Genomic DNA, 26,657 nt, shown 5'->3' with positions numbered 1-26,657 from the left:
AATGTAGATCTCTGTGTATTTCTTTGGGACTGAATGACTGCAGGACTGGGTGGGACAGTGAACTCAGGCAACATCAAATTATGTCTTTTCTATCAGCAGAAATCAGGCTCTTCGTCAAAACAAAAGTAGTTTTAAGTTGCCATTTATATCTACTCACCGATTTCAAGTAAGAAACTAACTCATTAATCTATACTATAGAATTTGTAAGGTTTGCAATTATAAGGTATAAAGTTATAATTAATGGTTTGGAGACAGTATCTCACTGTTTATCTCTGGCTGACCTGGAATTCACGGAGATCCATCCACCTGTCTCTGTGTCCTGAGCACTGGGACTAAAGGTGTGCTCTACCTATTTTTTTTTCCCTTGAATAACCAACTTTATACGTAAAGAACAGTTTTTGAAGAAAAGCCATATTTCATTCTTTTTATATTTCATCATAACTTGCTCATAAGTTTATATTTTGATTGACTTCCACATAAAGCATGTAATATGTATGCATGTACACATGTATGTATGTATGTAGGTAGGTAGGTAGGTGGGTGGGTAGTGCTCGAGAATTAAAACTACGGCCTTGTACATGGTGGGTCCTTACGAGCTCCACCATTAAGGTATATCCCCCAGGTCTCATTTTGCTCTTCCTTTTGAGACTTTCTGTGTAAGTTGCCCAGGCAATTCTCTGCAGCTTAGGCAAGCCTTGTTCTGGAGGTCCTCTGGGCTCAGCTTCCTGAGCAGCTGGGGTTGTTGGCATGCAGTAGAAACCTGGGCTGAGAGAACTTTTATGAGACCTAAGACAGCAGCTGCCTTTCTCCCACTAAAATCTGCTATGTCCACACCCCTCCTAAACACGGGTACGGCTCCCATTTGGCCTCATCTGTCCAGGTAATACACATCTAACACTCTCACTACACTCCGCTGTTATTAGCAACCACCTCGTCTGTTGCCTCTGAAGCTTATGCAGGCGAGCCTGTCTACTCTTTGGTGACCGTCCCCTCTGCTGCTGACGGAAGTAAATGTTAGCAATTTTATGAGGACACCTGTGCTTTGGTGGCCCGGTGAGAATAAACTGGCACCAATCCCAAAATTGTTTTCCTTAATACTTCATCTTTGCCCAAGGATATTGGCTTTGAGAAGAGCAACTGGGCTCTGGCTTCTGGGGTTTCACTCACTCCAAGTAGCTTAACTTGTAGGTATTTTTGCTTTGTTGCCTTTTCTCTTTGTCGATTTTAAGGGGTTAAATTCTTTCCACTGAAATAATATGAGAGACTCTTGTGATGCAAATTAGCATATCAACTTATCCAATTAGTCCTATAGCTAATTTACAAGGTGCATCTTTTCAGGGAGACATTTTTATTTTTTTAATTTTTAATCAAAACCAAAACCAAAACAAAACCTTAAGGTTGACCAAATGGCCTCGACAAAGCAGTTTCTGTATACAAAATGATGTTTCTGTATACAAAATTAAAAAGGCCAGTTATGTCATAATATTATAGATGGAAGCCGAGAGCCCATGGAAGTCTTTTAGACCAGGGTCTTCTAATCACCACAGTCATGACCCCAGGCACCATAAAATGCATTTTGGTATTTGTCCTCATTTCTTGGGACACAATTCTTAAGATCCTTAGAGCATCAGAAGTGACAGTGTCTTCAGATGCTACTGGATTCATTTGGGTTCATTAGGAGGCTTCTAGGATGGAGTCAAACCAACCCAGGGATGGAGCAGGTCTTCCTGTCAACCTCCAGGGTTGAGCTGACGACACATGGCAGTGACTTAGTGAGGTCCGTCTATGTTTTGAGGCCTCCATAAGAGCCCAAAATGAAGGGTTCAGAGAGCTTCTGGACAGCTGGTCACTTAGAGTTCTAAGAAGGCGCTGTCCCCATTCCCTCCCTTGACCTACACTGTGGTCTCTGTGTTGCCCTCTCAAATAGACTGGTAAACATGTGTTTCCTGAGTCCTGCTAGTCAGGCTAATGAATTAGTCAAAGTAAAGGGGGGTGTATTGTGGTAACCCCAATGCATAGATGATTGGACAGGACATAGATGCAAACAACCTTGGGTTTGTGTTTGTCATTACAAATGGGGAGGGACAGTCTTGGAGAACGAGCTCTGAGAGAGCTTCTTTCTTCTTGAAGACAGAGTCAGAAGTGATTTTGAGTAGAGAACTCTGGGCTTGTGTCATCTGCACAACTTCTTGCTAGCTCGCTGTGGGGAGGAATCCTTACATCTTGTCAGTCACTGAGCTCTGTGTTGATTGTTCTGCCATGAGAACTGGTCTTAAGACTAACCAGCGATGAAAAGGGTAACTTAGGGAATTTATTTTTAGACTTTAAACAGCCTTCCTGTGTATACTGCCTTACAACAAGATATCCCAGGCATCTAATACCTAGCATTCGGCGTATTATGGCATAACACTTCCCTATGCTGGACAAAGACAAACTTCAGGTATTGTGGCTCATGACACTCCTTTGACTCAAGACACAGTAAATCTAAGGCAAGTCTTGTTGGTTTTCTCTGTCTTGTGGTACCTCCATCAGGGTAAGGTGAGGTTTGAAATGGAGTGCTGGGGGCTATGGGCATGTTTTGAAATTAGATATACCCAAGAGGAAGGGTGCTGATCTGTTTGATGGCTTTGTCACTTTTCATAGTCACTGTGCAAGAATGCTTTTTAGCTTCAGACTCACACGGAGAACAGGCGATAGATATAAAGCACAGCAATGTCTAATTTATTCTAATCGTTGACCTATGGTAGAGTTCTGTCTCGGCATAGAATGGGAGTTCAGAACTGAGAGCCTGTGACAAAAGGCGGAGTAGCAATCTGAACTCGAAAACACGACAGATTATTTTTTTTTTCCTGACAGAGAGGAACTTTGATACTAATGAATACTAGCTCTGTCAGTTAAATTATAGAGTAGGTACTTCCCATAAATTAAATGAGCTAATGAAATGGATATATCTAAAGCCCATAACGAGATGAGAGCATTCAAAGATATTGTAATAGCAAAGGTGAATTAAAGTGGACAGGCGACTTCAGTTTGCCACTTCCCTGCATTGGAAGTGTACGAGATTAAGCCATGAGGACGGTTTTGCCAAGCCCTGGTAAAGCCTTTGTTGGTGTGGTATCAGCCAAGACTGGATTCTAAAAACTGTGTGACCCATCTTTTGCCAAGCAGGACGTTGCCCACTCTTTGCTGTCAGGGAGACAAAGCGAAATGGAATGGAACGCCACCATGTCGGGCTCCGCACACTTCTAGTAAGCACACCATAATGTGGTTTTTTTTTGCATACAACAAAAAACAAACCCCAAAGACCTGAACGGCTTCACCCTACAGGATACCCTCCCATTCTCATCTTTTTATTCTGTAGCACGATCTCTCTCATGTTGGTATTTCCAGGAAAGAAAACTAGGCATAGAATCAGCACTGACTTGTGCTTTATTCTTTAATAGTCGCGAATGAATATGGAAGTTACTCAAAAGCCCTTACTCATTTCATTCAGTGACTTCTGACATCGATCCCTTCTTATGTTAATCCCCCCAAACATTTAACACGCTTACACAACAACTGGGTCACGTTCAGCTGCTTGTGTTCACGTAATAACTACAACTTCACACAGTGGAAAAGATCAAACACAGAACCCATCACATGATCTCAGGAAACTAAGCATAACAAAAACATGGATAGTCTTGCTAAGGGGGTATAAATACAGTACAGTTCAAACGTCTCTTTCTAGATTTTTCTTTTCGTGAAATATGAGTCTTGTCTCTAAGTACCTGTTAACTCCGATTTGCTTCAGGTTATTTCACTATTTATGTTTTTTAAGAAAACCTTAAGATGTGGGTTTTCTTAACAGGGAGATGCAGAGCAGGTCTCTTGATAAACATCAGTGGCGTCAGCTGGAAGAACATTACCGATTTCTTGCATGAGATTGGCAGCTTAGCTCAGTGTACTGCTTTTGCCTAAGCTGATTGTTTGAATATCAGGGTGAACTTTAGGTTTACAAAAGGCCTTTGTACACCTGTCCTGTAGCTTGTCAAGTCATGGCACCTCTTTCCTTGTCTGAGTTAAGCCTCTACTATTTCTGGGAGTGTTTTTCAAATGGCCTTTTAAAATTGTAACCATCCCTGGCAATCGGTGAGTGACGGCCTCTATTGAATAAACTTGTAAATACTTGCACCAAACCTTCCTCTGAAGGTCTTGGGGCTCTTAGAGAAAAGCCTGGATGCAGAACTCTTTCATCCTGAATTCCAGAGAACCCAGGCTTCAGAGGCTTTAAGGGAAGGGCCTGTTGTTGGGCTCCCTTGTGGTCCCTCACTGAGATGATTACCTCTAGGAACCCCTAGAGCCTGAACTTGGGAATCATCACAGGAAATACAAGGTTGTGTGCACGGGTTTGCAAGAAGGACCAAAAGGAAATATGGAGGACACACAGAGTCAGGGAACAGAGGGTAGTGACGCAGACCCAAAGCTTGTGGGTTCCAAAGCAAACCATTCAAAGCTTCACATTGAGAATGAGATGCTCCAAGTCTTCAAACGCACCGTCTTCAATTTCTCAACATGTCCCATTGTGCCTGAACGAGGCAGTTACTGGCTGCCTTTTCTTTCTGCTAACTGTGAGTTCTTTCATTAACAATCTTAAATGTCTTAAAATCCAGTTGTCATGTGGGAAAACATAGAGAGACAGTGTACACAGAGCTATTAAGTCTTGCCTTACGGGTTTCCCAGCTTACGTGACAACACCACTACAGTGGCATTTTAAAGACAGCCTTTAAAAAGACTTTGATCTCTGAAGACCATTCCACAGATAAATTGGGACAATTAAGACAAATCAGAGTAATCAAAACCATGCTGGCAATTATGTCTGCAGCTGAAAACTACTTTATGATATCCAAAAATCATCCAAAGTTGCAAGGTACTAAACATTCCTTTCTACATACCATAAATTTGTCCTCTACTTAGGATGTGAGCAGACTAGACTACAGTGATTAAAATGAAAAGAGGGAAAAGAAAATCCTGGTGTCAAAATGTAGCTGTAAACAACAGGAGGGCAAACAATAATAACCGTTCTAGGTCCCAGAGAGGCACTAATAATTAAAGGGATAGGAGGCAAAGGAAGGCGTCTGTATACAATCAATAGCCCACAGTCCAATTTTATCCGAATCATAGATTCATTCATATCCTGACTTTGAAGTTCTCTGGGAGGACGTATCTGTTTATACAGGACCAAATGCCGTGACTGAACATGGGGATACAGAGTGTTCCATTACAATCCATGTGGAATAAAACATAGCGACTTTGTACTAGCTTAATGGACAAAGTCAACAGAGCTTCCAACAAAGGAGTATTATACAGCACAACACAAATACTATAAACACTGAAGAAAGTTCAATGCTCCTTTAGCCCTCTTAGTCTAAACTCCTCAGTGTGGAAGCACTCAGTAGCCTGCTGCAAAATTCAGTTCTAAGCGGCTTCATCTATGAGGAACCAGTCATGCAATGAGCACTCACATAAATTTAAGAGCGACTGTCATTTTATTTAAAAGGGAGGATCACATACATGTATACCTGTATGCACAGGCTTGCAATTCCTACGAAAGGAGAGGCTTGTGTTGGCGTGTCTGTTTGTGGAGAAGTCGTTCTTCACGGTTACACTGGGATTAATTGTTGCTAACCTGCTTGGGTTTAGATCTACCTATGAGAGGGACTCTTGGCATATCTGTGAGGGTCTTTCCAGAGAGGAACAAATTAGGCAAGACACATCACTGTGGGTGGCAACATTTAAGTGGGGAGACTGGATGGAATGAAAAAAGCCAATGGAGGAAGCTATAGGAACACAGACAATCCCCGCAAGCAGGAGCCAAATGAAGCTGTGCACGCCAACGGTGTTGACGTCAGATATCCTGATGGGAAGTGACTCATACACTAGCCAGCATTTACGGCTTTTCACTTTAGTCCTAGATTATCTCCGACTCATTTATGTCAGATTTGAGCATTCACCTCATTGCCTCTCCTTACTACAGCTTTCAGTAAAAAGAGAGGCCTCGCCATGTAGCACCTATTTTTCCCCATTGGGATTTTCTAATTCAGTGTAATTCTTTGCTTGATTCCCCTCTTGCCTAACAATCCAGATGCTTTGGGAACAAATGTCTGTGACAGTCTTGAAAGTCTCCTCTTTGTCTCAAGCTGCTATTTACCTCAGTGCCTTAGACAGTGCACAGCATAGAATATATGCTTGAAAAAAGTCTGAAATGAATGAGCACTATGCATTCAAAGAAAATACAAGAATAAGATTATTTTCATAAAATCCAAACCTCCAAGTAACCAAAAATATAATTAGAGGATTTCTATTATAGCCTGAGAAGATATGATTAATTATGTTTAAAAGAATTTTGCTGCAAATTACAAATACATAATTGGCTTAAAGAGAAAAATGCAAACCAGTAACCAGTGACACATGTCACGGATTGGTTTCCTACACCATTATCAGATTTAAAGCAAACAAATATTCCATAAAGAAGCAAGAAGTCAGACAGGTCAATTTGCTTACAGGTCAACAAGAGACAGGGCACTTCTCAATTCCTTTACTTCACCAATATCTGCATACTTGAGACAAGATATCGTACTGACCCTTTATATACTTTATACATTATTTATTCACTGTGTGTGTGTGTGTGTGTGTGTGTGTGTGTGTGTGTATTCACTCAAGAAATACTACTTGTAGAATGCTTTGGCCAGACACTGGTGAAAGGAAATATTCTAGGCGAAAAAATATGCTAATAGCTTGTATGAGTGGCTAGAAAATAATAATCTTTGCCTTACGTTTTTAGCAAAAAAAAAGCATAGTAACAGTAAACATCTTTATATTTTTCCAACTATGTGCTATGTATTACACAACATTTACAGCACTACTCAAAACCAGCTTATCAGGAAAATTCCGTGAGTTGCTTTCAGCTGAAAAAAAAAATGTAGACAGTAAAAAACTAGGGGAACTGTCTCAAGTAATTTAGACATGAATCATCGAGGGTTGGCTAGGAAACCAGGCGGGTTTGGCTGCAGAGTCAGACTCTATCTCTCCGCTGTATCACTTCTGTAGTAAGGGTATGGTGAGCAGACAGAGTGTGGCGGGACTTTTAAGTCATCTAAAGGCGTGTGGATAGAACCGAGGTGACTGACGGGAGTCAGATGAGGTACTGCTATCATATTTGTGTCTGAAGAATTGATGAGCAAGGGCCGAGACCTCATAAACAGGGGGCTGCTGCAGTCCAGTTGAAGGTGATAAATCAATGAGAGAAGTTAAAATTGTTGGCGCTTGTCAATGGGTCGAACAGATATAAGAAAATAGGATTCATATGTAACTCCCACGACACTTCTGAACCAGGCAACTAAGTGCTATTTTCTGACAGAGAAAGCCCTGAACAAGAGGAAAATTTGGAAAGAAAGATGCACCATGATGGTGTTTTCCAGAGATGACCATAGTCTGTACTCCACACGCTCCGTACAATGTATTTCCTCGTGTACACGATCAAAAAGAGGAACTTTCTGTAACGCTTCTGTTTGTTACAGAGAAGCTCTTTTAATGGGGATGGTAGCTGCACTGATCCGTGGGTATAAGACTTAGAATGCAGTTAAGGGATTATGTTGATGTAGCGAAGTGACAGTCATAGGTTCTCTTTTACAGTGTGTGTCCTTACTAGTCCCGGGTAGTTAGCTAGGTTTCTAGTAGCAGGCAATGATTTCCTTCCTGTTGAGTGGGTCTTAAAGTTAGGAGAGAGCTGTTGGTTGCTGCCATGGCACGGGTGCCCACTATTGCACTTTAAGGAGATCTTGCCATGTTGGTCAGAGTTTAGGTTTGTAGGTCTCATAAGCGAACGGGACTGCTGCTTCCCTCTGTTGGCGGCTTGCACGGTTCTCTCTGGTACTATGGAGACTAGACCAGCAGAAAGGAGGCTTTCAGGTCATATAGGGTTCAAGTAATCGGCGACCTTTGTCCAGTGACTTCAGCAATAGAGACTCACCTTCAGTCTCTTAGGAAAAACAAAGGGCAACAGCAAAAAGCCTATATTTTTTTTCAGGAATCACTTGGACATCCTGACCAAAAGCTCAAATGGAAGTTACTCATGCTTGATACTGGGCTTTTGTTAGATAGTCTATGGCTATAGGGGGAGCATTAACAGTCCAAGTGACATAACTTCACTTATATACATATGCATATGTATATACACATACATACATACATATTGCATTACACAGGAAAGGAGCAATTGTACACCATGCAGTTAGACTGTGGGGAGACCAGCTTGAATACAACTCCTGTGCCCAATGAGCAGGGAACATCTCAGAAGACAGGGTCTAAGTGCCAGGGAACCTCTAGGAGACTGTGTCTCCTGGAAATGACTGCATACACAAGACAGCATCGATGGCAATATAAACATACATACTAACACGGAAGGGGGAACATGCCAAGGGGTCCCACCCTTAGACAAAGAACTACAGATAGCTAGTCATTGCTGAGAGAGAGGAAGAATTAGCCTATCCCAGGAAGAGACCCCTAACAATGTATCTTACACAAAGTGATCAGTCCTAAAATCATATGCATATAAAAAACAAAAATAGACTTAGAAAGATAAATATACATACACATAAATGTATATAAACATATATGCAAGAACAATAATAAAAGAAAAAGATGCCATCAATTTGAGAGGTGAAAACGAGAAAGATTGGGGAAGGGGGTCAGAGGGAGAAAAGGGGAGGGAGTAAATGAATTACGTTTTAGTGAAAATATATTAAAAATAACACTGATGTCAGACCATGGTGGTACACACCTTTAATTCTAGCACTCGGGAGGCAGAGGCAGGAGGATCTACAATGCCTGGTCTAAAAAGCTAGGACTACACACAGAGAAACCCTGTCTTGAAAAACCAAAGAACAACAAAACCAAACTAAACAAACAACAACAAAACACTGTTAAAGAAGAAGAAACCAAAATTAAAATCCAAGTTGCCTAACTTAGCAAAAAAAAAAAAAAATGGAAGTTTAATTCTGGCTTAACTTAAAATAGGATTTTAAGTTTAAAACAAAATTTAAAGTTTCATTAAAACAAAGAAAGCTTAATCCCCCTTATTGTGAAGCTTGGATGACTTCTGGTGAAATACTTTTGTGGGATTGGGGATTGAACTAGGGTCTCATATATCCTAGGCAAGCACTGGGCCACTTAGCCAGGTGACGTGACTTCCCAATGTGCTAGAATGTCCGATGCTAAGTCAGAAGAAGCCTTGAACTTCAGTGTAAGTCAATGAGAAGGAACCCTCTTGGGGTACTCTTCCTTAGAAGCAGCCACTACATTCTGAGAACCTTAAACCACATGGAAGACTATGTTCAAATGTTCTTCCTCACAGCCACAGCATAGCTGAGCATACGTAAACATGTAACATCAGCCGCGAGCCTGTTGAGTGAGCAGTCTTGGACTTCCAGCTTAACGGAGCCTTCAGGCAACCTCAGACATCTGGAGGCAATTGCATGAGAAGTCCCGGCCAAAAATATATGAACTGCCCAGACAACCAACAGGACTGCAAGAGATGAAAAACAGTCTCTGTACACCAGTGAACTTGGCAATGGTTTCTTGTGTAGTACTAGGAAACCAAAGGAGTTGATGCACTCAGTGTTCGACACGTGGAATTTACTAGGCTAAGAAGACACTCCGGTGGCAATGTTCCAAAGAAGCACCGATTGGTTTTATATAGTTGATGTCTGGGGCTGAGAAATGTAACCTAGGATGTACTTACTGACAGAGTCTATGTACACAGACCGTGACTAAAGACAAGCACAGATACGATCAAGTGTGATTGTCTGACAGACCAGGGCCTTGAGATGGTTAGTGACAGATGAAAGGGAAGGCATTAGATAAACAAACAGATGTTGCCCTAGAGCTGGAATAAAGACCTGGTCAGTATGGTACTATACACTCTATGAGAATGAGTATTCCAAGGAGGAACAGTAAAAAATAAGAGATCTCAAGTCCGAGAAAAAAGAGGCGTATTCAACGGTGTGCTTGGCAAATCCTGAGTTTCAACAGTGGCGGTGCCAGAGGCCAGCCATGGAAAAGTAATACTGCAGAGACAAGACCGTCACAGGTGCACATGAAAGACAAAATGGATCCAGAGAAGCGACAGGTCGTGGTTGAGAAGCTGCCCGTAAGGAGGAAGGGAATGGTAGAGCAGAGGCGAAGGAGGATGAAGAAGTCAAGGGTTTTACTGCCCATGAAATGTAAGAAACAATGGAATGCTCACATGCTGGCTGGCTGGTATCCGCATACTGGAGCGATTTTTTTTTTAAAAAAAGACTTAATTTGTTATTATTTTAAATTAATGCCTACATGTGTGAGTCTGTGTGTGGATATGTGCTCACAAGCACAGCTGCCCTCAGAGGCCAGAGGCACTGGATCCCTGTAGCTAGAGTCACAACCGGTTGTGACTGCCTGACATGGGTGCTAGGGACGGACCGTGGGTCGACTGCAGGAGCGATGCTAGCTCTTAAGCACCCAGTCATCTCTCCAGCGCCCGCACTGGAGAGACTGCATAAAAAAAGACTTATAAGACATAGAGGAGGATGGAGAGAGCCGGTGAACAAAACCCCCGGAATGTTGGGCAAATGGTGAAAGGGTAGATACATAAATATGTAGCATGAAGGTTTATATGATCGACTAGTATATCAGTCAGATCTAGAGTTAGCCAGAGGGCAAATCTCTGGGCATGTCTGCAAGTGAGTGTCTAGATTGGGCAAATCCAAGTAGGAATGGCCACATTAAATATGGGTGACACCATCCCACGGGCTGAGGTCCAGGGCTGAACAAAAAAGGAGTATCAACATTCCATTCTGTCTGCTTCCTGACTACGGATGCAAAGCGGCCAGCAGCCCCAGGATGCAATGTGGCCAGTCGCCCCAGACACCTCACACCACGCCTTCCCGTCATGGTGGATTGTACCGTCAAACCGTGAGTCAAAACGAACCCTCCCTTCTTTAAGTTGCTTTTGTCCGGTATCTTGTTCCAACATGAGAAGAGTAACTAATATATGTATGACGGGAGGTTTGCTCACAGGAAACCAAGAGCCTGCCCTCTGGAGGACATGAAGAATATTAATAGAAGGTGAGATGGCGTTTGGGCAGAATAGGGAAATGGGAAATAACCGTCAGGAAGTGTGGATGATAGAACACTGCAAGGGAAGTCTAGTTGGGAGCCAGGCTGCTGAGGCTGCTATGCCAAGAGGAAGGTGTTATTAGTCCCTCTTTACGTGTGAAGAAATCAAGGCTCAGAAGGTTAAGTAACTGGTTATAAAGTAAGTAAGCGAGGGAGCCAGCATCCGAGTGTGGTCCTGTGTAATTCTTTCCAGTACATTAGGCTAAATGAATCTGTTGGTCCAGGGAGTAATTTTCGTTTCTAAAGGGAAGCTATTTGAGACCCAAACTTTAATCTTACCTATTTATCCGCTCTGTCCATTTCTATTAGTGTTGCGAGAGACCCTGCCCACGCTTCTGCTCTGCCACCCTACAGTTTACAGCCATGGAAAGTGCATGGTGAGCAGAGGGCAGCGCTGTAACATGGAATCTCCTTTGAGGCAGTAACTGCCTTTGAGAAGCTTTGGCGCAGGACCGAAGGTAAGCAGAAAGATTACAGAGTCATTAATGCAGTCATTGTTTCTTGAGTGAGGATTACCAAATACAAATGAAACAGGACCACAGGAGCAAGAGGACTGCATGGCCAACTCAGGGAGTAATTTCGCATCATGCTTGGCACAGTTAATTCTCCTAGTGAATTTTGTGGCAGATTCTAAGGCTTTCTCTAAGGCTGGGGCATCAGAATTTTCAAAGAGATCATGCAACCTGCTTGTCTGGGCAGCTAACAAATCTAAAGTGGTGGATGATGGCTCATGTATATTGTAAATTTCTCACAAAAGTCTATCTAGAGGAACCAGATTATAGGTTTCCATTCTTGCAAATAGTCTCCTCCTGTCTCTCTGAAGAACTAAATACCCAGAGTTTTTACTTGAAACACAGAAGGAATTGCTCTTTGCAACATAGATGGGACTTTGGACTATTTGAGAAATAATAAAGTAGGCGAGTGACTTTTTAGGTCAAATTTTCAACAAAGTCAGAGCCAAGATGTAGCCTTTTTTACTTTTCTTTTTCCTGAACTGAAACTTCCATCAATACCACGGTTCTGTTGGGTGGCTGGAGGGCCAGTTCTCCAGTGTTCACAAACGAATCAGGAAGGGGGGAGACTTTACCAGTCCACTTTGGGAAAGGTTTCTTTATACAACGAGAGAAAAATCCTGTGGATAAACTTATACAATTTCAGTGGCAAATGTTAGCTATGTATCTGGTAAGAGAAGTAGTTTTTGAAACTTAAGCTCTCCATAAACTATGGAATTATTTAATAATCAGCCTTGAATGAGGAAGATAAGATAAATAAAAAGCACTGGAGCACATTTATCAAAGTAAAGACAAATATTAATCTAGCAGTTTCATTCATATATATATATATATATATATATATATATATATATATATATATGTACATATGCCTGGTTGTGCAGGTTTGACGGACATGTATTTTTCATTGCTATTAGAGTCAACAGGTTTAGCAGCTGTTTTCAGACATCTCTTAGAGACTCTACTATATAGAACCATAGTCCTATGTTGTGCTTCTAGTGCTGTGGAATTGATATGACCCCGGATAGTCTGTTCTAGAGTTATTCTAAATGCCCTTGCAAACCTGAACGACTACTCACTTTGCTCAAGTAACCAGTTGGTGAAGGACTCAGCATTGAACATGCGCTATGCGCACGGAGGGATGCTGATGTGGTCTAACACTCCTTGGAAGAGCAACATCAGGCGCCACGGCTGAGCCTGAAGTGAGCATCAGCTTGTAGCTTTCTCCGCGTCCCACATTTTGAGTTCGGCGACACTAGCTATATTTTCATCTTAATAACGAGGTTGGATACTAATGATAAGCAAAATGTCCAGAACAAACATGGAAATTCTTAAGAATTATGATTTGTTATTGGTAAAAATAATCTCTGCTGTAATTAATAAGTACTATTTCACTAGCTTTGTGGGGATCACTCGCTTTGAGAGATAGTCTCGGTTTCAATTAACACAAAGAAATCGATCTTAATTCCTGTGTCGTTTCTTGATCTACTTACACATGGTACCAATGTATGAAAATGCATGGCAGTTACGCTAATTAAAGTTTACTGTATAAAACTTGGCATGTGCAGTTTCAATTAGGAAAATTTTCTTCTCTGCCATTAACCCACCCCACAGTGATGCCCTGTGGTGAGATGGCAGATACCGGATTACAGTTCTTTGTATAAAAGGTTCCATATGGAGGTGACATTTATTAGCATTGTGAAAAGTGTAAGGTAGAAAACCCCTTTAGTCCCCTTAAGACGGAAGAGAAGAGCCACAGGGCAGTGGCTCTCGGCCTTCCTAATGCTGCGTCCCTTTAATACAGCTCCTCGTGTTGTGGTGACGCCCCGGTCATAAAATTATTTCCATTTCCACGTCCCAGCTGTAATTCTGCTACTGCTATGAATCACAGTGTAAGTGTCTGATATGCAGACGGTCTTTGGTGACCCCGGAGAAAGGGTTTTCGGATCCTCCTGCAAGGGGTCGAGACCCACAGGTTGAGAACGGCTGTCATAGAGTATTATTGCTAAGATAAAAGATGAGAGGTTAACGGGTGAGAACGTGTTCAAATCCCTAGCCCGGCAGTAAAGGAAAGCATGGAAAAGAGATGCTTTTTAAAGAGTTACTGCCTTGGTTCTAGTCTTGCAAAGAAACGAGGCATGTCGGATGGACGTTGCTGGTGGTAAAGCACAGTGCAAATAACCCAGGGAGAAAACGAAGGAAGAAGAGCCAAGGAAAATGCCTTAAAGCCAACAATTCATCACGTGATAGAAGAGAATGGCATATGGCAGGTTATTTTGAGATATAACCTATCATGACGATCTTCAAGGGTCAGAGGGGACCAGGGCCCGAAGTGTGTACCTGCACAGACATAAAAAACATGGAACTATGCACAACATGGATATACATATGTACGTGCCCATTTTTGAGGGGTTTTATATTGGGAAAATGAAATCCAGCATTGTCTAGCTGCTTCAGTACATTATTTGGAGACAAATGATTGAAAAGTCTCTACTACCTCAAAATGCAAAGTCTGAAAGGTCTGGAGAAAGGGTGACTGCGGAAAAGGTCAGGGAGTTATAATCCTTTAATGTAGTTTATATTTAAAAGCTTTTATTTTAAAGAAAAGATTAATATGGTATCCCAACTCCAGGTACAAGTCCAATTAAGAAAACTTAAGAGACCCAAGGTGCCACGAGAGGTGACGTTCTGAACTGTACCCCAGCTGCCTGCCGAAAACAAAACTCAAGCTTGTAACAATAAAAGGCAGAAGAGCTAAATCGCCAGCCCCCTCCTCCCCCAGCACCGAAGGCAGACAAGTACAGCATTCCTGAAATAAAAGCGTGAATGTTCAACTTTTCAAGTAAATTAACCAAAAAATGCTCATGAGGAGATGGTGCATAGCAGCTCCAAGCCCTTCTCCTTTCCCACACAAGCGGAAAGCAAGCATGGCCACAACCACGGTTATGGAGGATGACGTTCAAACAAAGCACAGGCTCCGTGATTCTCTCTCTTACCGTTGTCGCCAGAAGGTAGCGATACAGTGTTGGTTGGCATGAGGTCAGCGTTCACTTTCCCGTTCTCAAAGGTGTCATTTTCAGTCTGCTGCAAGTGCCAGTTGAGGCCAAATAGATGCATTGCTGGGGGTAAAGCATACGAGTTGTTTAAGGGTCTGCTGCTCCGAGCTCCAAAGGCAAGCGCTTAGCATGCTAATAACAAGACTCATACGTAAAGTTCAAATCTCCGTCTTATGAAATAACAGGGGTAATTGTGCGATGCAAATTATAAACCAGAACTCCTCAAATGCACACAATCTATGCCGCAGTGCCGTGGACGATGACGGCACTCCCATAATGACCGAGCATTGCTCTGTTAATTGGTACCAGGATGGTCTTAAGAAGGAAACAGTATTTACTCTGGCTGGTTGTCTGTGTCACCGTCATCCTAAGAAAGCAGGAGAATTCTCTGAGACGGCATTTGCCAAATCTTCTTGACCAGAGGTCATACAAAGACTTATCACACTGTGACTAATGCTCCATGTTCTCGAAACCATGATGCTTCTCGTTGGATTGTGATCAAAGCAAAACCATGTTTCACAGAGGAACTTGAGGGCATATGAGATGACCACAGAAGATTTAGATGTGTAAAAACAAAAGGAAAGTCATTGAACTTTCTATATTTCCCTGGCTGTCCTGGAACTCACTACACAGACCAGGCTGTCCTCAAACTCACAGAGAGCCACCTGTCTCTGTATTCTACTGCTGGGATCACAGCGTGTGCCACCACGCCTAGGTAAAAGTGCAACACTTTAAGATGATTAAGTTTTGAAGTTAGAGCATATGATACACCAATATCACTGATCAAGCAACATGCAGCTATCGAGCAATTCAGGTGGGTTTTTGAAGCAGGAGTGATAACTTCATAAACTTGTAAGCCATACATGATTACTATATTTCTGTGTGTTTATCAATGTTCCTTCTTTATTTAAGATATTTAGAAAATATAACTAAACACTATGTGACATGACGATGAGCATACAGATTCAACATAAATTAAATTTTAGTACGTTATTTTTATCAATTTGTTTAAAATATTTAGAAGACTACATAATTGGCATATGAACCATTAACAACAGCTGGACACTTACCCCCACTCCGTGGAGCATACTTTAGAATATTTCTCCGAGAGACTGCATATTCCCAGGGAAACCCTATGATGACCACAGTCGTGCATTGTGAAAGACAACTGTGTTTTGACATTTCTATCATTATGTATATTGGAATTTACAAGTGATTTGGAAAAAGACAGATGCTCTCAGAAACCTTCTCAGAGGTAGTGTGCTAACTGCCCCCAACAGACAACTGCTGTTAGATATCCAAATAATAGAAAATAATATCCGAATAATAAAAAAGTATAATACGACAGGGCAAAGCGCAGTGATGTTGGATATATGTAGATTTTGTTCAATCCTCAGGTTAGTATTCTATCTTTGAAAAATTAATGATAAATGTTATGTTTACTTAAAAACAAGGTCTGCCTAGCTTATTTAATTAATGTAAGAACCCGCAAAACACATACAAAGTATAGCTGGCATTCGGCATTTTTTTCTTCTTTTTTTGCTGTAGAAGAATTTCATTTATGTACTCTAGTTCTAGGTTCCAAATTATGAAAGCATTTGGTATTGCCTAGCCAGACCACGGCACATTTTTATAAATATTCCCTTTAGCTCCAAGGCTGCCAACTCGCTAGAAAAGCCACCTTTTTGGTCAAATTTGTGGTGGCTGACACCTGGGAGAAATCTATGCTGACAGTATTGACCCCATTTTATTTTAACGTTACATGGGTGTGTGTGAATCTCTAAATGAGCCCATGCATGGGAATACATACAGACTCCAGAAGGGACCCTGCCTCCTCTGGAGCTGGAGTTGGGTATTAGCTGTCTGACACGGGTTTGAGTTAACTTTAGGACTTGGACATTTCAATAGTTATCTGTTAAATCAATGAATTAAAATGGGCAGTATTTCCAACTTCAGAAAATGTAAGAAAACACTTTTGCAGGTAAAGATAGCAATTTAGGAAAAGGTAAAAATAAAACGAAAATTGAATAGATAAGAATGAAGAGCATATTAATTAGTAAATGACTCCAGTATAATACATGACAAGCAGTTTAGTGAAAGTCTATTAATACTATATATGACAGAGGGGGTGTCTTAAAACATCAATAACTTTAGGATATACTTATCAGTACCACATGCTGTTAATAATATCTAATAGAAATGTGCAGTATTAGTAAGAGATGCAGCAAACCTATTGATGGCTGTGGTACATATTTGTTATAAATGCATAACTGCACACTCCTTGGTTAAATTATGGCCTCCCAGTGATTCTGTCTAAACTCTGATTTTCATGGATTCAGATACAGACTTTAGAGCCCTTGAATTCACAGGCCGTCATCTTTCAAGGGGGTATATCTTCATATGCCGCTTTGCATTAAATTACATAGTGTGTGAGCGGGGAAATGTCAGGCACTTTCTAAACATTTATCGCTTCACACACTCCTCAAGGTTTTACATACTTCAGCAATTTCCAAAGAAAATAACGGGAGCCGGTTCTGCAGACGGCAGGGCTTGACATGACAGGTGTGTTCTAGCTCACAACAATCGATACAGATGTCTCCGGCTTTGAATGCTTTGCCTTCTGTGCGATCAACTTTACCAGGGTACACAAACTACACACATACAGCAGAAATCACAGCTCGACTTTGGAATTTTTCGTCTTTCAATGGTGGGATACTTTTCAATGTTTGGCAAGGGCAGTGGGCTACAGATTGCCTGGACTCATGATCACAATATAGGAATACTCTCCAGTACTCATTGTTGTTAAGCTAGGGCAGGTTTGGTAGGCGACACACACGGAGTGTTTTGACACCTGGCATTTGAAACCTCCAGTTGGTTTATCAGAGATACAAACCATCACCTGTAAGCGATAGGGGCAAAGTTCCGTGAGAAATAATTTACTGTCATAGTTTAATATTAAAAAGGACATTAATTTCCTTGGAAGACCAATTTGATCATATTAATGGTCTTAGTAGACTTCTAAGGACAGAGATAACCTATGGGATTGTACACAGATATCAAATGTGAAAAAGGGAAAGGTTGTTTGTGTTAGGAGAGCTATTTTATTGTTTGCCAGATGGGGAACAGCTTTAACACACACACACACACACACTCATTACAAAAGTATCAAGATGGATTCTGTTTCCACTTAAGATGCTAATTAATGAGCATCACATCCAATGATATCACATGTTACTTAATATCTCCAATATCTCCCTGAAAACAGAAGAAAATGAGTTGTTTAGCCTTAGGATATTATCGGCGTTGAAACAGCCAATGTTTGGTGAGCTCTGATGCTTACATATACTTTGGGTTACATGGATATCCATATGTGGGGTTAATGAGAGGGGAGAGTGGGCAGGCAACAAACTCAAAAAGTCAAAATTGCCCTAGAAATTACTAAGCAGTGGTGCAATAAAACTACAGGGTAGACAAACAGAGGGAAAATTAACCTAATAAAATCCATCTGCAAATCAAGATGGGTTAGCCCAGTTCTTCAATCTGGAGTTGGATAGCAGATTGGACCCCACGGGAAAGTATTTGATGCATTCTTCGTGGAGAGCCATGCGCTTGCTTTTTCTTAAATTGATTTCATTTTTATTTACTAATTAATTTTTTCATTTATTTTACATACTGACCGCAGTTCCCCCTCCCTCCTCCTCTTCCATTTTTCTCCTTCCAGTGTTTACTTTTTCCAAACCTTCCCCCAAAGTGCTGGTGTCTTCTAGACTACTTGCTACATTCTGTCAGAGTTCAGAGAGAGCTAGAATCAAGGTGCACGCAGGGCGTGGCTGCAGAACAGAATGGAGTTGATCCCATCACGGGGCAGGGCGCTCGAAGAGTGGAACGGATTCTGTGTAGTGCAAATTCCAGGTGTCAGGAAGGAAGTGACGCGATCAAGCGAATTCATGCACTGTGTTAATGACTGTCAGCGCATGGCCACCCAGACTGCTCTGCAGTCTGAAACTATGATTTGTCTTGCAAGAGATGGAGAAACCTAATGCCTATATGAACTTTTGATAAGGCTGTAAAATGTTACACCTTATGGAAGAGAGTATTGCAATCCCTCAGAAAGACAAACAAGCAAGGAAAGGAATAAGAACCCACAACGACTGCATGCTCCAGCTCTTGCTATACCTCCATGGATGGGAGGTGAAGTCTCAGAGCTAAGGGAGCAGCCCTGTCTAAAGCAGCACAAGTCATAACAATCATGGCAAGGTGATATTCATGGTCTGCATATTGATAGACACGTGAGTGAATGAAGTGTGGCAGATGCGTGTCAGGAATATTATTCAGTGGCCATGAACATCTCTTGAATAACTTCATCCACTTGCCTCTATTGAGGCTCGTCTTCTTACATGTTTGTGGTATTTGTCAACATTAGAAACCCAGCTTCATTGCCTTTAGCCTTCTCTGGGAGTTCACCCATTATTATTTTGTGTGTGTGTGTGTGTGTGTGTGTGTGTGTGTGTGTGTGTGTGTGTGTGTGTGTATTTTTCCCCCTAGCACTTTGTTGTCTCTTAGCTGCCCTCATCAACTCCTGAGTGAATATGGAGAGCTACCGTAGAGTGTCTCTTCTCTGGTCCCTTGCAACTGCTTTCCACCACAAAATGTGGCTACAATCAAGACGCAACGCTTCCTGGACTCAGCTTCAAGAGCACCGATGTCATCTGCGGCCAGTCCATGTAGGGATCATAGAAACATACCAAATAGTGTTCTTAGCATGGGTCCTGGAGTGAGCACAATCATTACCATGCACACATACTTAAGCCAAAATAAGCCAGCATGTAGTGGCATACCTCTGAGACGGTTCAAAATAATCCCTGCCTCTTGGTATTCATACATAATACCCTTATAGATGTCCCTCCCCTTGAGTGCAGGCTTGATTTAGTAACTTGCTTATAATGGGAAGCATAAGGCAGGCATCATGGAATGTCTTTTCTCATCTTAGGTTATAAAAGGCTTGAGCTTCTATTTTGGTGGTTCGGATTTCTCCCTTGTGCTGCTTGCCATGGGGAAAAGCAGCTGTCACATCGTATCTCAGGCGGTCCCATGGAGAAGCCCATGAGGTGAGAGAAAGGCCCGTCAGAACCCTATGAGCGAGTGGGGAGCACACACAGCTAGTACCAGTGAAGCTCGCAGAAGACACGTCCACCCCAGCCTACAGTCTGACTACAACCTGAAACAGCGTGGGGTAGAGACAAACGGCTCCACTGAACTCAGACTTTACAACACGTAGAAACGTGAGATAAATGTATTTTGTTTGAAACTGTTACCCCGGAGGCCACTGGCTCCCTACTGACTTATACAAGTGTGAACACACACCAGGTCTGGCCTTGATCTCCTTCATCTTAATTGTGTTTATACCTTCAACTTGTAATTCCATGTGGACGGATGACTTTGGGATTGGTATTCTTAATAAAAGTCTTGATAGACTGCTTCACTTCTAACTTCATGTCTTACACCTGACATACCTAGAAAACCTTATAATTTTGACTCCTGGGTTCCATTTTCCCCCCCGCCATATCACTTTATGTGACATTGACTGACGCTGAAGCTGGATCACGGCTCTGTTGTTTATTAACTGGGTTCCCAAGTTATTATCTAATTTCCGAAACTCTCAGATTTCTGGCCTAGGAAACGGACTTATAAGTATCTACTTATAAGTATCTACTTTGCAAAACCAAACGAAGATGATGAATAAAACGGCCTTTGACTTAAGACAATACTTAATATTAATATAGGTTAAGTCATCAACATGCACGCCCTGGGCCGGGAGAAGGCTCGGTGGTTAAAATGCTTGCCACACCTGCATGAGAACCCAAGGCTGGCAGCCCAGAGAGTGTGTGTAACAACCCGGGTGTGGTAGCCTGCTTGGTTTGCAGCCCTGGTGCTGGGGAGGTGGAGACAAATGGGCCCAGGTGTTTGCTGACCTGCCAGTCAGCCCATCAGAATCAGTCAGAGGCCTCCATGTACAGGAAGAGGCCCGCTCACCCTCAGTTCTCAGAAACACAGACCTCTACACAGGACAGGAAAATAAGGTGGGGAGTGACTGAAGACCGCCCCCCCCCATGTCGACCTGGTAATTCTCAGAAGGAACATCTTCTGTGCCCCTCCCTTCCTCAGGTCAGGAGAACACAGATTTCTTAGACAATTTCCCTGCAGTGCATCTTTAAGCAAGTTGTAACATCTGCTGTTTTCTCCTCACGATATTAGAGCTTTTTTAAGTCTGACTTTCAAGTGAATGTTTACGAACTTATAATATCAACTCTTAGAGTGGCTTATATGACTTCGAAGCCATCGATGGCTATGGAAGCCTATGCTATATCAAACAGCCCACTCCAAGCTGTCTCTACAACACTACTGTTTATTGTTATTACTGTGTGCACATGCGTACACACACCCATCATGGAACATGTGGGAGGGGGCGGGTTTGAGGACAACTTTGTGAAGTTGGTTCTCTCCTTCCACCTTCACGAGAGTCCCAGGAATGGAGTACAGGTTTTCAAGCTTGGGAGGCAAGGGTCTTTACCTGCTGAGCCATCTCACCAGCCCTAGAATGTCTCTTTTTGAGGTTGACTCTGGTATCCTTGGACTGTGACCAATTTTACGATGATGAAAACAAAAATAATTCCTTACATAGTTGAAAACCATTCTCTCAATAAACTCTAAGGTTTTTTTTTTTCTCCCTTCTAGGTTTCTCTAGTACAAGCTAAAGGGGAAAAAAAATCCCTGGCGAATTGAAATGATTTTGAGACAGTGTGTTAGTAAAAATACGTCAGTAAAATTTTATGAAGGGATTTCTTTTAGATTTGAACACTATCCCAGTGAGAGAAATTACATGTAATCTCTATTTTTCAAGGTGGATGGAAATGAACAAACCGGTTGACTTTATAGCTACCTTCTCATTACAAAAGGGGGGGGTAGATGTCAATGTTTTTTTACCAATATATGCTCGCTTGACACTTAGAAGCCAGCATGTGGAACACTTGAAACCAAAAATGTGTGATTAAATAAAATTATATACCACCAAGTAGCAAATTCGGTGCTGTTTTTAGATTCCCGTTGAGAGAAAAGGTGCCAAATGTGATCTTGTCTCTGGGGACCATGCCACTGAAGTTGTCTCCACAGCTACTATTATTTCTACTGGCTGTCTGAGTCCTCGGCTCCTGCCAAGTGTGGATGGGAAGAGGGGGGTGGTGACAGCTGGTGACAGAGTCCAGCCGTCTGCCAGAACCTTGGAGCAAATTACAGGGGATGTTGCGAAGGGAACACAGAGGCAGGCACCCTTGCCGTCAGCAACCTGAAGTCTGAGGAGTGCACTCTGAGGTTTTGGCAGCACTGAGCATGGCTCTTAGCAGGCCTGCCATTACGGCCTAAATGCTGTTTAATATTACAGGACCAGGAAGCTATCTCACAGAGACGGGAAGCACAAGATAACGTGAGGACTGAGGTCGGGAGAGAAAAACCGACTTTAAATGTATCGTCCTGAATATCTGCTATCCAGTTTTCTTCTGTTTACCCAGTGGGCGAAGGCCTAGAACTCCCCTTTCTCGTCGTTCTGCCCTCATCCAACACGGCATGTCTTCCGCACGGACCCCTTCACAGATGTTATCAGGGAAATAAACTCCAGAGCTGACGGTCACAGCCAGGGAACGGCCTGGGGTTAGTACAGATTGCCCGGGTGTCTTCGGGAGCCTTTGTTTCTGTCAGAAGGTGCCTGAGTCCTAGCCCCAATTCTGGTTCCGTCTATCCCAGGAACTCTAGCAGGTTCATGGGCTTTTAGGAATTTAAGAATATAAATATTTATGTCCTCACTGAGCAAGGGAAAAATACCCACACCTGGGTATCAATAAAATATCAATATTTAGAAGACACTATTGCTCTTTTATTTTGATTTTACAAACAACCCTGCATGGGTCAAAGTACAATAGAACATGAGGATCCCTGGAGTTTCGTGGACCTTTTATGTTTTTCTTATAATTTCATGAATATCTAAATAGACATGAAGCACATGTGGAATGAGTAGGCTTTATAGAAAAAAATAAGAAAAATACCCTTAAATATAGGGCAATGATTAGACTTGATACATAGTCCCAGAAAGCAGCCACATTTTCTATGTAAAATGAAGCCTCTCATGTAAAGACTGAAGTTTATAATGTGGACCCCCATGGTCTACGCCATCATTAGGAGGACATCATTTCCCATAAATTAGCTTTTGTTTTGGATTTCCCGCTGTGTTTATATGCATGTTGACAGAATGTGTGAGGCAATATTTTGGCATTCGAATTCATTACTATTTGTTATTAACTTTTAAGGCTAATATTATTTCAACAGCCTACACTTTGTTGACCCAAATATGCTTCTTTTAAAGTCAGTATTTCTCACGCAAGCTTTCATATCCATATGTTTTCCCGTTGTCATTATGAGAAAGGAAATAATTCTCTCTATCAACTACGCGATATTTTTGTATTCAAAAGTACCAATGTTTGATGGGGAGAAGTCCTCTGAGAATTTAAGAGAACACTCTAAAATCACAGGCTTATGAATGGGCATATTCAGGGAAGAGGAAGAAGAGAGAAAAGCTATAGGAACAGCCTATATCTTGTATTTCTACTGTGTTCTTCTTCTCCCCCATTTTTTTGTCATGTCACAACTGAATGGCCATCAACATATCTTCATGGGAATAAACAGTTTAATACATATGCTTGTTCCTGTCACATTTGACTCATGTTATCTTATGCACGATGAGATTTTAAAATTCTGCTTCTGAAAGTCAACCTATTCTTACTGCATAGCTGTAGTATGAAACACCTATAGATACTACCTAGGAAATGGTCCTTCCCCCCTGCTCACCGACAGCCAGTGGAGAGGCCGAGGGCAATCAAGCTGTGGTTTGGGTCACAGAGAGAATAAAGTTAGGATTTCTAAGGCAGACTTGTTTCTCTTGTGTCTCTAGTTTCCTCTACTTTGGGGACTCACCGGAAAAAAAATCATCCATTCTCCAGTTTAACAGAAAGAACGCCAACGCAATCACCAGGCCAAAGGGGACAGTTTATTACCAGGCCAGAGGATCTTGGAGGAACAATTGTCATTGTTAAAGAATATGGCTATTTCAAGAACACTCAAAATACTGAAATCATTTATGTGATGTGTGTAGTATTCCCTCACTGCCAAAACACCGCATTTGCCTCTCTCAGCAAAGGCGGCAGAGGACTCAGTAGTGCGGTTATTAGCAGCTTGCCATGAAGCCCCATGGCTGCGCTCACTACTCAGAGGTGCGCAGTTCTGACTCCCTCTTCATTCCACAGCGGCTTTCAGAACTATGCAACAAATGTTTCTGTATACTAATGACAGTTAAGCACATGGATTCCCCCCGGCTTCATCTGCATTTTTATAAAACAGAATAGAAAGGCTGAGGTGTAGGTCGGTGGCAGAATGCTTGCCCACTTGATCCCCAACACACATACACAAACAGACAAAAATAAAAGTCATAGAACTTAGGAACCCCAAAAAGGAAGTATTTGAAATGTTAAGATACTTTACCGTCAGTAAAAGGGCAAATTATTCAAATACAAAGATTCTTAGTGGAATGTTGGCATATTAAGTTATGGCAAAAATCTACAAAAACAGCCCCTTTATAATAGTCTAATTTAGCACAAGGTGTTCCTTTCCTGAGAGAATGACTCATGAGTGTGGCTGTGTGCCTTCCAGCATGTATATGCATACATGTAGCTTCCAAAGAGACCCTGTAAACAACTTCAGTGACCGTTCTGGGGCCTAGGCACAGGCAGCTCACGAGGGTTACTCTTAATCCTCCACACAACAGAAACTTGGAGCGTCTTGCTCATTGAGTTCCACTGTCTACTTCCATACTTCAGTACTTTCGCTGCACCCAGACCTAGCAGACGGCATTAACCTCCTCTCCGCACACTACGGGGTGAGGAAAAGTCTTGGGAAGCCCGTGACCCCAGGCTCCTCTGGCATTATTCACCAGGGGAGCACCTTTGCAGCATTACTAACGTATTTTAACTATTATTAATAATCACTTGTACAGCATCTGGGGGTGTGTTTCCAAACAAACCAGAGGGAGCTGCCGTGTCCGGTCCCTGGAGATTTGCTCCTGGCGGCAGCACGCTTCTGCATTTGCCGGTCTCACTCTGCTCGCCTGAAATAAATGGCCCACTTTTCCCACTCCAACCACACATCTCTTCTCTACGTGTGACTCCTTTCTGAGACCAGAGAGAACGTCTCTGAAGAAGCTAAAAGCATCTAAAAATATCTTTACTCCGGAAATAGAAAATGGAGATGAAAGTGAAGATTATTTGAGATGGGTGAAATAATACGGCTGCGTTCTATTTACAAATTCAACGCAACTCACAGAGGCCCAGCCACTCGGAGCGTTTAGCTGGCTACAGCTAGAAATATACTGCATGATTAAAGAGCAGCGGTTCTCAGCCTTCCTAATGCTGCAACCCTTCAACAGAGTTCCTTGTGCTGTGCTGACCCCCAGCCATGAACTCATTCCATTGCTCCTTCATAACTGTAATTTTGCTACTATGATGAATCGTACTATTCATATTATTGCTACTACTATGCTACTACTATTGCTACTATTCTGAATAGTAGATGACCCCTGTGAGAGGGTCGTCTACCCCGCAAAAGGGGTTGTGACACACAGGTTGAGAACTGCTGATCTAGAATGAGAAGACCTAAAGCGAGGTCACGCTGGTCTACAGAGCAAGTTCTACGACAGCCAGAGCTACTACACAGAGAAACCTTATCTCGAAAAACTACCACCACCAACAACAGCAACAATAATAAAAGGACCTATCTCCTCTATGATATGATTGGGAACTTCTTACAATATTATTTTAAAAGTGGTTATTTCATATATATTTTATAAAAATTATATATATATATATATATATATATATATATACATAATTTTTTTCTGAAATGACTGGCAAAGGTTTTATGGCACTTACTTTGAGAGAAAATTTGACAATATGATGCTAAACCCAGCATCTCCTATGTAAACAGAAAGCATTACTAAGGATGAATGGAATGACCTATAAACAATATTAATAAAACCAAGGTAAAAATTCAAGCTTACAAATTGCTTTTTATGAAAGAAGTATTAAGCAGCCAGAGAAATTCTCCCCTGAGACCTTCCTCATAAGATACCACAGGGCAAACATTCAAAATGGCAAAAAAAATCTCTTGTTGCCATTCAAATGTTAATTATCCAGTCCATAAACAACGTGCAAATTCTTAGATCGGAGTAGAAAAAAAAAACCCTATAATACACTTTCAAAATGAGACGATCCAGGTATGGTCCCCTATAAACTACGTACTGGTTCTAAGCATGAACACAGAGCTGATTTTCTGCATCTGGAACCTTCTGGGTTGACAGCCTATGGACATTACTAGTTGGTGCATCGGGCAGTTAGGAGAAACAGGCATGAGGCTAGATGTGGGGGCTCACGTTGTCACAGGAGCATTGCTGGGTGTTTGAAATCTCTCTGAGCTACCCGGTGAGATCCAGGCCAGCCTGGGTTAGAACATGGAGGAGGGTGACATCAGCTAACATTAGGAAACATTTGCAGTTTTGTATGGCACATGGATTACTTTGTGAAATATTTCCCGGAAGCAGTATTACATTATTACTAAACTTGCTATTGACCACAATCCAGTTTTTCTCCAGATCATATAAATCTTCCTCCCATTTACTGTTTGTCCACATGGCTGAGGGACCTCAGGTTTGTGGGGACACCTTCTTCAAAACAACACAGCTAAGCAATGACTAAGAGGAGACACAACTTCAAACCTTGAGTTTTGAGGGGCACAAACTTCAGAA

General features: G+C 41.9%; 1 protein-coding gene across 8 annotated transcripts in view; it reads right to left on the bottom strand.

Annotated features, from left to right (window-relative positions):
• Positions 1 to 26,657, bottom strand: part of Tenm3 (teneurin transmembrane protein 3) — a 446,983-nt gene that overhangs the window by 128,148 nt on the left and 292,178 nt on the right. For all 8 annotated transcript variants that reach the window (XM_085680300.2, XM_087901091.1, XM_085680302.2 and 5 more), the window contains one exon: positions 14,699 to 14,821. In XM_085680300.2, coding sequence (XP_085536426.1) covers positions 14,699 to 14,821 — 123 coding nt within the window. The remainder of the gene's footprint in view (positions 1 to 14,698; positions 14,822 to 26,657) is intronic.

Source organism: Myodes glareolus, chromosome 23 (assembly GCF_982192425.1).
Source record: "Myodes glareolus chromosome 23, mMyoGla1.1, whole genome shotgun sequence".
Lineage (NCBI taxonomy): Eukaryota > Metazoa > Chordata > Mammalia > Rodentia > Cricetidae > Myodes > Myodes glareolus.
The sequence above is the reverse complement of the archived record's forward strand: the minus strand, read 5'-3'. Positions and strand labels throughout refer to the sequence as shown.